General features: G+C 41.5%; 1 protein-coding gene across 1 annotated transcript; it reads left to right on the forward strand.

The window, feature by feature from the left end:
- Window positions 1–11240: 11240 nt before the first annotated feature.
- Window positions 11241–14191, forward strand: LOC308377631 (chymotrypsin-like protease CTRL-1; the record flags this gene model as incomplete). Its single annotated transcript, XM_080854354.1, has 7 exons — window positions 11241–11292; window positions 11735–11838; window positions 12158–12237; window positions 12545–12626; window positions 13062–13242; window positions 13453–13583; window positions 14030–14191. 7 exons carry the CDS (start codon window positions 11241–11243, stop codon window positions 14189–14191), a joined length of 792 nt encoding a protein of 263 aa, XP_080710480.1.
- Between the last annotated feature and the right edge of the window lie 3523 nt (window positions 14192–17714).

The following is a 17714-nucleotide window of genomic DNA, read 5'->3' on the forward strand; positions in this document are numbered from 1 at the left end:
TGTGAATGCACTGAAGGCAGGAGCACTGGCAGGTTGCTTTATAAAATGAAAACAATCGACAGCACCCTCTGGACATCAGTTACGCAACACGTATGGCTACCAAGAATATGACTATATTTGGTTCTCCCGAATCATAAGTCTAAGGAACAGTGTCAGGGTCTCTGAACAGACTTGCCCAAGCAGGACCACACACATCAGCATTTGTTGGAGCTTTGCTTAGCTAGCAGTTCTGCTGTTATGTAACCAACCCCAAGCCAGGTTTCAGATGTCTTCATGCTCTAACAAACCTTAATAGAGGGCTTTACTTACTATTACCCAAAGTGCAATTATAAGGCTTCAAGTTGCAGGCAGAGAATCTTTGTATTGTAAAACACAGATGACCTTCTAGTTACAATTACTCTTTGGGTGTGGGTCAGTTGTTTACAGATAATGTTTCTAAAAACATGGTAGGAAAATGGAATTAAGGGGTGCTAAGTGTTGTATTGCTTAGATGATTTCTGTGTCATGTTTGGATTCATTGTTGCAGGCAGAGGATCTTTGCATTGAAAAACATTACTCTTTGGGTGTGGGTCAGTTGTTTACAGATAATGTTTCTAAAAACATTTCAGAACTGCATTCTTATCTCTTCCCTATGTCTCTGGTTCTCTCCTTGTGTTTTTCCACACAAGGGTTAAACTAAGGTCAGGAAAATGGAATAAAGGGGACTGAGTGTTGTAATGCATTGTAAGATGTTTTCTGTGTCATGTTTGGGCTCATTGGAATGCTCTCAGTCTGAGAGGTACATTGGTCCCAGTCCTGCAGCTGAATAGATACGTTTTAACATAGATCTCAGAAAACATGAGAATTCTGGTCTCTGTGGTCTGCATGTAAGCCCCCTCAGGAGGTGTGACTATGGGATCCCTATCAGTAAACACCAAATTCCAGATGTAGGACTAACTGAACTGGGTATTTATGAGGAGTATTACTCTAGCCATAGACTCACACACTAAAAGTGTTTGTAAAAGTGTGCTAGATAGAGAGAAAGGGAGGGAGGGAGAGTAATGTTACAGCACACTTCACCTGGACTCTTATGACAAACCCCATGTCTAAGCACAGACTCTTTGCTACAAGCAACAAACAAAACTAGACACATTGCAGTTAAGCTGAAGCTCAATAATATCTTGTCATATTAATACAATATTCTTTAAAAGGTTTTGACTACGTGAATGACTAACAAATGTTTTAAGGCAAGTAGCCAATACTGCTGAATTATAGTCAAAAATTGAGTTGTGGTGTCGGCGAAGCCTTTAGAACAGGGTTTTAACTACGTGAATGACTTACAAATGTTTTAAGGCAAGTAGCCATACTGCTGAATAATAGTCAATAAATGAGTTGTGGTGTCGGCGAAGCCTTTAGAACAGGGTTTTGCTAGGCAGCCATGCTTTATGGCAGAATATCATCCGTGTATGGGTCGGGTATATGAGGATTGCATATCTGCTGTTAAGCAGATGGTGTAAATCAGTGTTAGTTTTTTGCATTATGTTTACCAGTGCTGTGCACTCACATACTACAGTTCTGCAGGGTAGGCCACTTTTAGATAAGATTAGAGAAAGAATCATTATGAAATTCATCATAGATGAATGCACACACATACGTAGGAGTAACCAACAACACAGTTCGACTGGGGTATCTCTTGTGTGGAGTATCTCTGTATTACTGTGCCCAATACAGTATGTGTTTAAAGTCCAATTTTGTATTTATTTCTTTGCTGGCAAAGCCATTTGGAGTCACAGCACCACAAATAAAACTTCTCTTTTTTTTCAAAAAGTAAGAAACACTATTTAAAGTTAAATGAGTATTGATTGCTGTCAGTAGCCAATTTCTATTTTGAGTTCCCTCTTGCAAATATTCGGTCGCAAACGTTAACCAGGACGTCTCTTGAAACACGCAGGGTGATTAGCTTTCAAATTCTCCAAAAGGCTACATTTCTTTTAAAACTGTCTATTTTATGATAGCCTAGGAAATAGTACCTCAGTCGGTGGATTTACTGCAGCTTCAGGGTGTATCTGGGAGTCAAAATGGTCTCCTGTTCTTCTTGGCTAGCGGGAACTCAGAAGAGAAAGAGGTGTCAGGTGATAAGACTGCACAGAGACAAGACTGATGTTCTGAGGCACAGGACAGCCTTGACACCCTACTGGGTCCTAATGCCCCATCCTGTACAGATGCAGCTCCTGTTTCCTTCACAGGTTTGACTCTTCTCTGATTCATGTTTGAAAAGAAAAAGAGTTTACATGTCGCTTGTCAACTATCTGAGATATTACTATCAAAATACAATGCAGGCCTGCAGATGAATCACATTGAAGGAAACTTGCGTTAATAAATAACATTTAAGTTTCAGGATGACCTATTTTTGTAACCTTTGAACTTAAAAATCAAATTAGTGATCTTCAGGAAGGATGACAGGATCTCTTTTGGTCGAACTTGGCCGCCCACGCTTCTGATTCACTACACAAATTAAGCTTCTTGCAGATCTCTTGCTGTCCATTCTGTGTGTGTACTCAAAAACTCTGTCTGTACACAGTCCTGGTAAATGGGAAACCAACAGCGGTTCAGAGGGAGCTACTCAGACGTTAAGAAGGAAGCAATTTTTTAACTACATTTATTTATTAACTGATATTTACAGATAAACAATTGTACAACACTGCTGGGTATGGTTACAAGGCAATTGTATTGACAGACGTTTCAGGTTTTTCAGTTTTCACAAGTTAATAGGAGTATTCAAATATGATATTAGCTAAATAGACTTCCGTCCATCTCCTCAGTGTCCACCGCATCAGAACCTATCCCAGAGGAGCACTCAGTCCTCCAGGCTAGGACCTTCTCTTCTGCGTGCCGACGTTCCTTTTCATCTGTTTCAGATGACAAACCTGAGGCTGGGGACAAAAACATGTGTTAAAAATAGTTACCTCCCCCCAAATATTTTTGACTGGCTGTAAGCTGCTGTGTACTTCCCATGCATTTTTTCTGTACAAATATCATTAAGATTATCCATAAGCACTTACTGGTATTATATTGTGTTGCTCTGCTCTGCATATCTTTGGCTTACCATGTCCTGTGCTCATCTCTAAGAACATCCCCCATGCTCTCTCCATGGCGATAGCTTCTCGTCTGCCCCATTCCCGCTCAAGGGTCTCCTGCACCTTCTCCAAGAGGTCAGAGTGCACCTTGCTGGTCTGTCTTGAGAGCTGCCGAGGTTTTTCATTACCAGCCTCTGTCGTAAAATGTGAATCACACAATGTTACTAACGCTTATTCGGAAGAAATAGAAAGAAAAGAAAAGAAAGAAAAAAAGGAGGCGATCGAAGAACCTGATTTCAAAGACGACTCCCCAAGACCATGTTCTGAAGTGTCCAACTTCTCTGGTGATTTGTGACCTTCATGGGCCTCCTGCGAAGGCTCAGTTTCCTTAACTGGTAAGAGAACACAAAGTAAGTAACACAAGTACTCCTTGAAGTAGGCTCAGTTAATTCTTCTTCCTTGAGAAATGTTTCCAAAGAGACTTTTACAGATTATAAAAACTCACAGAAGGGAGGAAGCTCAACGCTTTTGTCTCCTCTCATGCTCGGGTCAACTGATTGTGTCCAGAGTTTTTTCATTTGTTCCTCCATCTTTCTGTCCATCCTCTTCCACTCTTTATCCAGCAAATTCCCCATCTCCACATCCACCCCTTCTAGTTCTCCTGAGGTTTCCTTAAAGAGCTGGGTATCAGAAGCATAGGAGCTGTTTTCTGCAACCATCTCCTTGATCTTCTCCAGAAGCTCAGTAACCTGGGACCCATCTCCCCTATTGTTGTTGTCAAAGACGTGATATCTGTTCCCACATTTCTCCACTAGCCACTGCAAGGGTTTTCCTTCACTCTCTATGTGTTCCTCGATGGTCGTCTCTCCCATCAAGTCTCCACATGTGAACAGCACTATGGTGTGTCTCCAGACCTGCTCTCCAAACATCTTCATGTTGTCTTCAGTGATCTTTCTCTGTTCCTCTAGAAACGTTGTGTCGGCTGGAACCGCAAGAAGTATGGCGTGAGGCCTTCCAGAGCCCAGGGTCAAGCTTTTCTGAAGCTCTCTCTTCACCCATCCAGGAGTGGACTGGGCAGGAAAGTACTTCCACCAGCCAGGGGTGTCCACCACAGAGACCTGTAATCCATCTACTTCCCCGGTTTGTACATCAGCTGACATGGTCCTCCTGGTGACAGCCTCTTCTATGTTCAAAATGGTGTTTCTAGAAGAGGTTTTTCTGGAGCTCACCCACCCGACTAGAAGAATTCTGATTTCTGGCATTGAGAGAACATGTGCTGATGGTAAATATTTGTTTCAAAAGGTGTTCTAACACATACTGGCATGTAAATTGTGTGAAAAAAAATCAGAAATGAGAAAAATGTATCAGTCATACAAAATCAACGTACCTTGTCTTCTGAGCTTTTGGGAGTGCTCAGTCCTCTTCATTAGTCTGTCTTGTGCCCTTCTCTTCACCACTCTTGTCTTCTCTTCCACCTCCCTTAAAGTTGTCTCATCAGGCTCAAAATGTCTGCCACTATTACTTACTACAATCTTCTCTATTTTATCCAGCAGCTGGATGACCTGGTTTTGGTCTTTAAGCTGCTTGTCAAAGACGCAATATCTGTTGCCACATTTCTCTAGCAGCCACCTCAGAGCCTCTCCCTCACTCTCAATGTGCTGCTGTATGCTTTTACCCCTCAGAGATTCTCCTCTGGTAAACACCACTATTGTGTGCTTCCAGATGTTCTCCCCAAAAAGACCCAGGTGTTCCTCCACAGCTCTCCGGTTTTTCGTACTAAATGATACATCAATCATAACTGTCAAGATGAAGGCGTGAGGCCCCGGACACTGAGACAGACTTAACACAAGCTTCCGTTTGATGAACTCCGCTGTGTCGATCAACGGGTAGTTCCTCCACCAGCCGGGGGTGTCAACCATGGCAACTCTCCGGCCTCTCACTTTACCTTCTCTTCTCTCGCGGAAAAGTGTTCTTTTCCCGGGCAAAGACTCTCCAAGACCGAGCATTTTGTCGATCACGGAGGTCTTGCCTGACTGGTGCTCACCGAGCACAACTACTAGCAGCTCTAAAAGATAAAGAAGAAACAAAAAGCTATTTCATTCAACATATATTTAAAATAAATATGCACCCTTTGTAAACCATGCACTTTCAGTAATAGGTAGTAACAGGTATAGAAGCCAAAGCAATAATATACGGTATAATATAATATTACAGATGAATTAGAGTTCATTCAATATATCGAAATAAGTAAATAATTCCTGTCTGGCCAGGTACGTAATGAGGGTATAGAGGAAAATCCAGACCTACACATGAGCTTTCTTGAAAAACCACAACATTCCCCGACGCTCAATGAGCTGCTGGAAGCATAACATTCCTTCCAAGGGCTTCCTGGAAATGTACGTTTGAATGTGTGTGTCTAAAACTATGAAATATGGCATCTTACATTTTCAGCAAGTAGGTACGAAATTGACATTAGTAGTTGTATCATGTTTTCAGATCCATGAATGACTTTCTACCCATGATTGCTTCCAAGGGTAAAAAAGGGAACCCATACATTAAGGTAGGGTAAAGAAATACACTAAAGCTTTCATGATACAAAAGCTGTCCACAAATAAGGTAGTATTAGAAGACTGAAGACAGTATAAAGGACTGAAACTTTGTAATTTGTAATTTCCTTCTGAACTTCACCTATTCTCTTGAGCACATTGTGCCTTGATTTCCTTGGCTTTCCTTTCCTTCCCTGAGTGTGCAGGTCACTCTCTCACCATTGGATTCCTCCTCAGACCAAAAAACAACCACGAATACCAGACTTAGGCGAAGTATCAGACTTATCACTATCTCTGCTGCCCTTCGACTTAGTGACAGCAACAGTAACAGTGGCGTTTTGGAAATGAATGAAGTGTAGCGTAGAAATGAATGACACGATAAGTACACCACAAAATTAAAAAAGGAAGATGTGATAACCACAGTTGGATTGTATCTTGATGTTGACTCACCATGCTGCATGTGACGTTCCTCTTGTGCCATTTGTTCATCACCCTTGATTTTTTCGCCTTTGTCGTTCTTTCGCTGCCTCAAGACGTCGATGTTAGGAAGGTTAAGTTCCAACTAGAGCTGCTGTCACTTACTCAGCTCTAGTGAGTGTGGTTTACAAGAATGACTTGCCAAACAGGTTTAGCCAGTTTATGTCTTTCTAATGTGAGATGTTATTGTAAGGTAACTTCCGTTCTAACAGTGAAACATAATATGATGATTCATCTGATAATTCTTATTGGACAAACATAAACATAAGCTTTCACACAGCCACGAAGAAGAAAGACCAAACTCCTGATTTCACATTGTATACTGCATACTGCATATGGTTATAGGTACGTGTTAATTTAAAATTATGCCAGTAAAACCTATTTGTTTTTCTTTTTCTAAAATGAGCAAAGCTATATATATACCTGAAAAGGTTCAGATTCAAGAAGTAGAGTCCCTTCAAGCCTAGAGAAACAAAGGAAGAGTACCATGTGATTTCTCAAAACAACCATCAGAGGTGGAGCCAGAGTTGTTTTCACAGAGCATCAGCCAAGTCTTTAGTTTAGCAAGCTGTGTTTTCAATCAGTCATCCCCACCATCACAATCAGTTTTTGAATTTGAATTTGGACTGCAGTACCCATTTTAAACGCTTGATGTCAGTGTGTAGCACTATTGTTCCTTGAAGGGTCTTTGCCTAATTTGATAAGAATCTTCAAACTAGACAATCCAGTTCCATGGCTATCAAGTTGTGTATTTACTGTGATCAACAGACAATTGACCTGTCGCTAAGCGCCGCCCTTAGAACGCAGATGAACCAATGACATTCCAGCCTGAACTGGACTCGGACATCGGCTCCGATAACTCCATTGAAAACAACAGGGAGGAGACATGTTACAATAATTTAATGATCGATTGATGTTGTTTATGAAAAAAAACAAAACATGGTCAAACGATGTGCTTGGGGTACATGTAACACCGACAGTAGGTATCCCGATAGGCTGCAGAATGGGGTATATTTCATCCCTTTCCCCAAGCCACAACGGGACAAAAACAAGTGTGTAATTGTGGTAATGTAGTTTCAACATAAATGGCCAAACGATGTGCATGGGGTAGATAAAACACTGATACGAGTTATCGTGAGAAGATAGGCAATTGGGTATATTGTATCTCATTTCCTAAACGAAAACAAGACCGGTCCAAAATACCTCCGGTGGATTAAGCTGTGTGACAGACCACACAGTGAACTATACGTTCATTAGCTTTCTGCCATACTCTTGTTAGAATTTCCCGTTGCTAAAGCAATCAACTAAGCCTACATGATAAAAGGCATAGGCCTACTCATTATTCACAGTACCTGCTTACTTTCACCACTGATGTTATGCTAGGCTTAGGCAAGTTATCTCTGGTTCAAATTAGCTAACGTTAATGATTCTAGCGTAACTTTGTCAGTTATGGGACAGTTTATTAAACAAACGATAGGTTTAATAATGGATTAACATGACAACATGAACGAAACACACGCATGCTGGTAATTAAAAAGGTTATATTAACAAGCTAGCTAGACAGTTAGGAGTAGGACCATAGCCTATGGTTAGGACACTGTCCTGTCAGGGGCAGGTTCCTGCTAGTTAATAAACGTAGGTGTACATCTCTGTGCCTTCCAGATTAGTTAAATTAACTGACTGTGAATTCATTGTATCTTTCCCATGCGGTGCATGAACAATGCTGGTATTGGATGTATTTATCTGGAATCGCGATGACCGTAGTTGAGGCTTCTCCCTCTTGCATTGAGCTCTGTAAATTCTCGCCTCAAATTTAAGCTTGTTATCCACCATATCGAGTTTTAAATTGTATACATATCCCTCCATTGCATATTTAAGTCCCTTTTGAAGGCTTCTAGGCGAAATCAGGTCCTTTTGTCTCCAAAAGTTGTCTAGAGCCTCTTGGGATATAGTTTTGTCACTGATAGCTGCCATTGTAAACTCTAGTCAGCTCTGATAAAGTGTCCGATTTAGCAGCTGTCACAATGGGGGGCGGGGCTTAGCGATAGGTCAATTATAACACGGGTAGATGGAATTATAACACGGGTAGATGGAATCCACCATTCTGAGAGTTAGTTCCGGGGTGTGCTATATTCTACGGTATAGTAACTGTACGACCTGTTTTCATCTACCTGAGCGTTCCATATCAGTACGCACTCAAAAGGAAATATCTATCCAAGATTGCGGCGTGTTGTGGCTAATGTAGTGGGGAGTGTTTCATGTGAATTAAGCTATCTACACGACTTTTTATATGTCTAAATTGACTCGGTTAGTTGTTTCTGTGCTACGCGAATGTTGCAGAGTATTGAAAGTCTTTACTGAAAGTCTCGAATATTATTTGTAGTTGACTTTTAGCGCTTAGACCAAAAACCCATTTGAAACACACGTAGCTTTTGTGCTAGGTCTAACAGACGTTAAATTCCCAATGCTATTTGTCTGTCGCATAGCAACAGCCACACAAAGGGGGACTATTTTCCTCCGCTGCGCGTCGGGCCTAACAACTCCCTCGAACAAGTACATTATTGACGATACCGTACTGCCTCTCGAACCTTATTGCTTAAATAATGCAGTCATCCGCATCATCACAATCAGTTTTTGGAAATGAATGATTCAAATGGTAGAGCATTGGATTTTGATTGGAGTTTTTCCCTTCAGGTTGTAACTATTTCATCAGGTCTCTCAAAATACCTTTCCAAACATCTGTTATTCTGTTGAGCGGAATATGACTTCTGTTTTGTATAAAAGTATATGGCCACATTGTTGCTCTGCTCTTGGACATTTGAGTCAAAGTGTGCACCCAGAGATAGTACATGACAGCTTGGTTATACTGTATGCTGACTATAAGTGCTTTACTGTAATGTGCTTTGAGACAATGTCTATTGTTAATGCCATTGTATCAACCAATACAATTGCATTACTACTGGGTCAGGTTGTAGTGGGTGTCTTTGTGAGGAGATTAAGCCACCTACTACACACATACAACAGGTGCAGGGAATAGACCAGACTGACTGCATGTGTTACTTGCCAACAATACTACTGCTTACAAGTACAGAGGCCTTGGTTCTTATGACAATGTGGAGGCGGGGTTAAGAATGATGTGTTCCCCTGGGTTCTGTCAGTGTGTGAGATTCTACTTTTTATTCCACCACATAAGTGGAATAATAGTCTATCTACTTTTTAATTATGATTTGGGTAAGAAATGTCTAGTATGAATGATCCTCCTTAATTATGTGTAAACCAACGCAAATATATATATCACTTATACATTCCTCTGGTGTTTTTACATTCTTTTTTTTTACTCTGTGGCTATGTCCTTGGTATGTGTGAAGTGTTGGCTCTTTGTTAATTGATTCAGCAGTTACAAAATCAGTCAAGTGTTTCTTTGTTCTAAGGTGGACATCAGCTGATCGCTCCCTCTGCCCTGATCTTAATTCAAAAGGGTGAATATTTACAGAATATATTCATGAAGAATATATATATATATATATATTCTCCAAGAATATAAACGAGATTTCCCCGGCCATACTGCAAAGAGAAAAAAACACTGAGGGGGCAAAGGGAGACAATTCTCTCCAATAGTTTGAATTTGGACTGCAGTACCCATTTTAAACGCTTGATGTCAGTGTGTAGCACTGTATTGTTCCCTGAAGGATCTTTGCCTAATTTGATAAGAATCTTCAAAATAGACAATCCAGTTCCATGACTATAAAGTTGTGTATTTACTGTGATCTACAGACAAATAATGCATGTGTGTGTGTGTGTGTGTGTGTGTGTGTGTGTGTGTGTGTGTGTGTGTGTGTGTGTGTGTGTGTGTGTATGTGTGTGTTTGTGTTTGGAGGTGAGAGTGTCTGGAGGTTGGTGTGTGTGGAGGTGGGTGGTAGTGACGTGTGATAGTGAGTGTCTATTCATCAATGGGTTAGGGTTAAAGCATGAAGCACACTTTAGAATTAGAAGTATTAGTTTAATGTATTATACCTTCAGAACATTGGTGAAGTAGTCTGATCATTAAAGAAAGTACAAATATCACAAATAGACATCTGTTCCCTCTGTTTCCGAAGGTCCACAAACAGCAATACATGACCAGCTCTTAAGGCATGTTTTAAGATGATTTTTAAGTGTTTTAAAGTGATTTAAGAGTCCCTTTAATGATCTCAGTTAAATTCCTGTCACTTTTTGGGGGGCATTTGTTCCATGAAGTTCACACATCTGGAGGGAGAGATATGGGAGAGGCCTTTGTGACTTCCAAGCTGTTTGTCTTAAGTGTTATATTTACCACTACTAGACACCTATACTGAAGCTGTAAGATGGAGTCACCCTATCTTTAACATCACTGACAGTGTCTGCAGTCTGGGTGTAACCCTTGGCATCGCTGTCTGAAAGGGCAGTTTTGGGGACATTTTCTTTTAACACTGGCAGACAAGAACTAGAACCAAGTTAATAATACTGTTTGTTATGACTTTTTTCAGACATTAGTATGCAATGCTTGTATCTTCAAAAAGATATTCCAGAACAATTTGAATAACTCGCTAAGAAGCCCTTAATGTATATTATAGATGTTTAAATAGATTCCTTGATGTTTACAGTACTTTAACCAGATATGTATGTTGAAGCCAACTTCATTATTGCTGAGTCCATGCAAACATGTACTTTAACTCTAGTTACCACATGCTATTTTCATGTCTGAAGGCCATTGATTCAGTGATAATGTTACAATTACTTGGCTGGTTTGAAACTCAGTAACTGATTTCTGCTGAAATGACACAACATTCCAGGACCTATATCTAAAAGGACTTTTTCCAGCTGCCTCCCCTAGCGACAGTCTTTTGCGGACCATGCACATTTCGTCAAGGCCACATTTACCTTTGTGTAAAGACAGCAGCACAGTCAGCCATGCATTTCCAACACGGCCCTCATTTACGTAATGCTGTGGCCAGGCCCGACAGCCGCCATATCTAGCAGTGAAAAATATGCTCCTTTGGTGAGATAGAAACACCTGGTAGCAGACAGCATCTTGCTACTTTCCCACCCGTATCAGCCAGCGCCCTCTCAGCCCGCCTCTCTGGCTGGGCTATAAGAGCAGAAGAGGGTGCCCCTGCATGTGTGCGTCTGTGGATACAGTACAATGGCCATGCTTTGGATCGTCAGCTGTTTCGCCCTTGTGGTGTCTGCCCTGGGTGAGTGAGGATTCAGTATTCTCCTCTGCACACCGCTTGTTCTTTAAAATCCATTCATTGGTAGGCCTTGTTAATGTGAACTACTGACGTGACTTCAAAGTGATTAAATCAAGTTCACACAGAATCCCTTGCACTTTAAGATAAAAATGGATTTGACCTGGGCTTTAATGGCTTAAATTGGCAAAATTGGCTTATATGAAAATTCGTGCATTGTTCTTCAAGATCCAAATATTTTTTTAAAATCATGATAATCATGATTACTATAAAAAACTTGATTTTGGTGTTATTGACTTAAAACTCTTATCTTTCTCACTGGTCAGTGGGTGGCCATTAACCGAGAGCACCTCTGCTACTCTGTGCTGTAACTGCATGCTGTATACTCTTTGTCCTCCACCTGTTCATTCTCCGACCCTTTGCCCTCTGTGTGCTCCGCTGACCCCAGGCTGTGGAGCTCCCGCCATCAAGCCCCAGGTGAGCGGCTACAACAAGATCGTCAACGGAGAGAACGCCGTGTCCGGCTCCTGGCCCTGGCAGGTGTCTCTGCAGGTAGGCCACTGTCTGGTCGGCTTTTATTCGCTCTGTCCATTCCTCTGTGTATCAGGCTGCTTTATGTTTATGGTTATGCCACAAACCTGCCAATCTGAGTATGCCATTGTAGCCCTGGTAATACAGGATTTGTATCCATTTTTAATTTTAATGTAATTTAAAAATAAATGTTATAAATATTGAGCTCTCTCTAACTCATTCTCTTCTTCTCTCTTTCTCTCATACAAACAAACAAACACACACACACACACACACACACACTCACACACACACACACACACACACACACACACACACACACTCACTTACCTCTCTGTAGCAATCTAATGGGTTCCACTTCTGTGGAGGTTCTCTGATCAACCAGTACTGGGTCCTCACTGCTGCCCACTGCCGCGTCAGGTAAAGGAATGTGTGAGTGTGTTTGTCTGTGTTTGTGTGTGGGGGTATCTCAATATGTCATTTGTCAGTGTATATGTGTGTATGTATGTTGGTGTAGGAGGTGCATTTTGTGTGTGTGTGTGTGTGTGTTTGTGTGAGAGCGAGAGAGTGTTTGTGTGTATGCTCGTGTGTGAGTATGTGTGTGTATGCAAGTATTCTCCCCAAGTGTTCCAGTGAATCTCATCCAGTGCTAAACCTCACCTTAAAGGGCCCAATCCACTTAATCCTTTATTCAATGACATACTGTTTGCTCTCTGTGTGACTCCAGTGCCAGAAGCCACCGCGTTGTCCTGGGCGAGCACGACCGCGGCTCCTCAGCTGAGCCTGCCCAGGTCAAGACCATCGCCAGGGTAAGTCACCAGTCCGTACAAGCTGGCTTATCTTATCTGTCAAGTGGGGAGCCGCCTGGCCTCAGCATCAAGCACTTCACACAACAGTCTGCATTTATCCCTCTGCTGCGGCCATTTTAGTGTTGTCTGTTTCTTCTGTATGTATCTTCTGTTCCTTTATCAATAGGTCTTGCACCATTTCTAAGCTATTTAAGTGCGGTCTGTCTCTGCTTCAGGTTTATATCCCACCTTTACAACAACAATATGTATAGCTTCAACAATAATCCGTCTTGCACCTTTTCTAAGTCCCTCGGTAAACTATTTCTTTGTAACTGTTAATATTACTGATACTATTACCTTGTTACTGTAACCATTGTTACTATTGCTTTGTTACTGTAGCTGTTGTCATCACTGTTACTATTACTTTGAGGACCACTCAGTGTCTCTCTTGCACAGGTCATCTCCCACCCCTACTACAACTCGAACAACTTCAACAATGACATCACCCTGCTGAAGCTGGCCAGCCCCGCCCAGATGACCCCCCGCGTCTCCCCTGTGTGCATGGCCGGCTCCAGCACAAGCTTCCCCTCAGGCATGCGTTGCGTCACCACCGGCTGGGGCAAGACTGGCAGCACCTGTGAGTGACCACATGCACACACATGCGCGCACACACACACACACACACACACACACACACACACACACACACACACACACACACACACACACACACACACACACACACACACACACACACACACACACACACACACACACACACACACACACACACAAAGCTTTTGTCATTCCTTCAATTGTCATCCGTCATGGTGTCTCTCTCTCCCAGCGAGCCCTCGTGTCCTGCAGCAGACAGCCCTCCCCCTGCTCAGCCCTGCTCAGTGCAGGCAGCACTGGGGCAGCAGCAGAATCACCGACGCCATGATCTGCGCTGGAGCTTCAGGAGTCTCCTCCTGCCAGGTGAGAACACACACACACCCAAGTACACACACCCAAATACACACACACACAAGAACACATACACACACACACAAGCTGAAACACATGCTGGTAGACAAGGAAGATACTGTGAAGACCACAAACAACATACAGCATGCATAATATACATAATATAATTAATACGTTTTTCAAGTTTAGCTTTCTAGCTTGCTTGTTAATTATACAAGCAATAGTAAAAAACTAATATTTACCAAAATAGGCTGCTAAGTTGACACTTCTATAATAGACTAATTAAGTGACACAATTGTGTTGATGCACACAATTTAGACAGAATGTTAATGTTGGCTACCTTTTATTGCTTAAATGTAGTTAACTTATAATTGATACAACATTAATTATATCAGCCATTGACCATTATATCTTAAGCTGAACATATATCCTCTCACCCCCGTGTCTTCTCTCCTCAGGGAGACTCTGGCGGCCCCCTGGTGTGTGAGAGCTCTGGCGTGTGGTCCCAGGTCGGCATTGTGTCCTGGGGCACCAGCAACTGCAACGTGCGCACCCCCGCTGTCTACGCGCGCGTGTCCTACCTGCGCCGCTGGATCGACCAGACCGTCGCCTCCAACTAGAGCTGAGGCTGTCACTCATCGAGGCCTCTGGAGCTAAGGCAGTCTGCTAAGAGAAGATGTAGTATAGACAAAAATAAATGAATACAAATGAAAAATCTGAAGCTGGGAATGTGTGCTGTTTGCAGTGAATAGGTTCCGCTTCTGTCCAGTTAGCTTCAGAGGTTTAGCTACATATGCAAGCCACCACTTAAGTTGATGCATAACTGCCAGCTAAGAAGGTAGAGTGTCAAAGCTTCAGTATAATTCATGTTCTGATTTTGAACTGAATTTGTTTGTGAACTTTGGTGATTTATTCGAGAACAGTGACAATGACAATGTTCATGTAATCACTCATGGGTGTTAAGTGTAAAAACAAACTTTAAGGACATTATACATTTAGGCCTCAATATGGTACGATTGGTATTTATTCATTCTGTTCTTATCAATCACTTCTGATACTGTGTCCGTGCAGAGTACCTGCACATCTTAAAAAAAAGGTAAAAAACCCACGTTCTGTATTCCAGTAACCAGTAGCTAGACACAAACAAAGTTTTGTGAGAAGTGCTCAGTCCTCAACAGATATCATGTTGATCAACTGGACTGAATGGCTTTTAAAAATGGAGTTATTGAAGACAGATGTGCTATCAGCGGCATGAAGGTTTTTTTTCATGATGCCATAATGTTTCAGAAAAAAAGCATATATTCCTGTTTAAAAACTTAAAGTACCACTATATGTAACCTTACAATAACATCAAGGCTAGGCAACAATTATTATTGTGTTAGATACACAGTAAAGACATTTAGGAACATCAGTGTGCAAATCCATATAATGGAAACAGTGAAGATATACAGCAACTTGATTTGCATGTCCTGACGGAAAAACACTAAGGGTACACTCAGCTGCAGTTAATGTGTTAGATTTAGGGCAGGGTACACTCAGCTGCAGTTAAGGTATTAGATTTAGGGTAGGGTACACTCAGCTGCAGTTAAGGTATTAGATTTAGGGTAGGGTACACTCAGCTGCAGTTAAGGTATTAGATTTAGGGTAGGGTACACTCAGCTGCAGTTAATGTGTTAGATTTAGGGCAGGGTACACTCAGCTGCAGTTAATGTGTTAGATGAACTCATGTCACACCCCATGCACCGCTGGTTTCATTTTGGCTCTCTGCCAAAAGAACTTACAAGTGTAGGCAGTGTTGTAATCACATGGCTCCTGACAGTCATTTTCATTTGATATTCACAAGGCATGAACATTTAGTTTATATTTAATTTCTCAGAAAAAACCCGTACCGTAACCTTACCATAGAAAGACCATGCCATAAATATAGCAACAATTCTGAGATAGTCTTTGTTGTATGTTAAACAAAAAAGTAAAATTTGTGCCAGCAGATACATGCCATCATAAAATACATTACCTCAAAATCACGTCATATTTTGTCATTAACATTTTTAAGTCTTAAAGGCACATTAATCAGCTTTAATACAGCATTTTGTGAAACCAACTCGTTTTTGTAAAACCCTTAAATTTAAGGTCCATATGTTATCCCACTAGTTTTTTTTTCTCTGTTGCTCTAAGATTTGGTTTCAGGACTGAAGACGGGCACCAGCTCCGAGTGTCCTGTACACACACTCAGGAACACAGGACACCTCAGGAACTAATTAAGAGAGCTGATTGGTTTGTTATTTAGAAAAAGGTTGTAGTGCTCTCACCTGACTTCCAGTGCACAGTCAACGGCCAGGAAGCTGATGGCATGGATGAAATAATCAGTCAGGTCCTTTTTCCAAGACAGGTGGCGGGACGACCCCATGACCTTCACCAGTCTGTCCAGGTGCTGAGCAGCGCTTTTCCTCATGGCTGTATTACTGTGCCTGAAAAGCAGAGAACCAATCAGATAAAACAACAGCTGGAATCTTTTGGAGATGATCTTAATCTTAATCTTTCCCAAGAATGATGGCCTGTCAGTACCTTCTTCCTGATGTCCTTGGATATCTCCTTTCCACTTGGCATTGTTGATCAGTGTGGGTACACCTTGGCACTGCAGTAGTTTGGTTGGTTTTCTCTCTCTCTGTGTTGCTCAACCCTTTTCCTAAGGATGTCTCATTTGATTGGTTTGCTTAATTGACTAATAAAGCACAAAAATGTAATTCCATGTTTCATGTAGTTTTTTTGGCTACTCACACAATTCCCTCTAAAAAAAGTACATGCAATTAATAATCATAAACCTGGTATTTCATTTATGGAAAATTGGTGATGAAAAAAAATGAAAAATCATGGTATAACAACAGAAAACTCTTAACTGCTCAAGGGGTTCACATACGTTCAAGCGGCACTGTATTAGGTGGCGACACAGGACACACACACACACAAACACACACACATACATACACACACACACACACATACATACACACACAAACACACACACACACACACACACACACACAAACACGCAGGCCGAGGTTGACGTGAATTCGACTTTTGCATTTTCCCATCCCGGACTGTCCTTCCTCCAGGACCTCAGGAGCAGTGGGCAGCTTTTGAAGTGCCGGGAACCAAGTGAAGTGAACCGTTCATCTTGGTCAGGGACAGACGAAGAGTGTTCTGTTCGGTTCAAAACCAAATAAGTAAATCAGTGTGTGGTGCATGTTCAGCTCCCTTCTGATTATGAAATATAACAGATGACTTCGAGGAAGTTTCCAGACTTACACAGAGTGTCTGTATTTAGATTGCAGTAATTCCCCAATTATTCTCTGAAAGGGGAAGGAAATGACCAAGGCATCAGTCGTGCAACCATCTCACATTCGTTTATTCACTCGATTTCACACGCTCTTGGACACAATGGTGAGTATGACATTTAAATCACATTATTAATACTCCATTGTTTGTTGTAGAAGATGTTTTTCAAAGATGTACGAGTACTTAAGCAAAAAATACAAAGCTGTAATGCAAATGAAATACTCATAGCTTTACAAGTAGCCTACCATCCATGAAATAACATGCAATACAGCGTGAAAGTGTTTCCAGTGAAAATTACACTGTGGCTATCTCAACAGATGTTTAGAATGACTCTGTGAACCAGCTCAGTTTTCTGTGAAAGGGGTTTGCCAATTTTACTCATACTATTGGATTAATTTAAATACATTTAATTCCCCATGTTTCCTGATGTAACCCAGAGGCCTCCTAACTTTCTGTCTACTTACTGCAGCTGGCAAGTCCGCATGTTTCAGGAAGTATGTGGGCTGTACCTGTATGTGAACGCTTTACACTGGGTTTCAACTTTCCTGTAGATAAATTGATATTCATAACCTGATCTCTCTGGCTTAGTGTCTGTTTGTTTATAGTTGCATATCAAAATAAGCCAAATACGGCATTGATCCTGATCTTTGAGCTTGCACAATGAGCCTTGTTTTTTTGTGTGTTCAAGATTTTCCAGGTCTATTCAACCAGAAAAGTAACTTTCTTTCTATCCATGCTGGTGGTTTGCTCCTCAGGTGAGAAAATGCATGATTGCATGAGGTGCATGAGAAAATTAGAATGATTGAA

This window comes from Sprattus sprattus, assembly GCF_963457725.1.
Source record: "Sprattus sprattus genome assembly, chromosome: 1".
NCBI classification, from domain to species: Eukaryota; Metazoa; Chordata; class Actinopteri; order Clupeiformes; family Clupeidae; genus Sprattus; species Sprattus sprattus.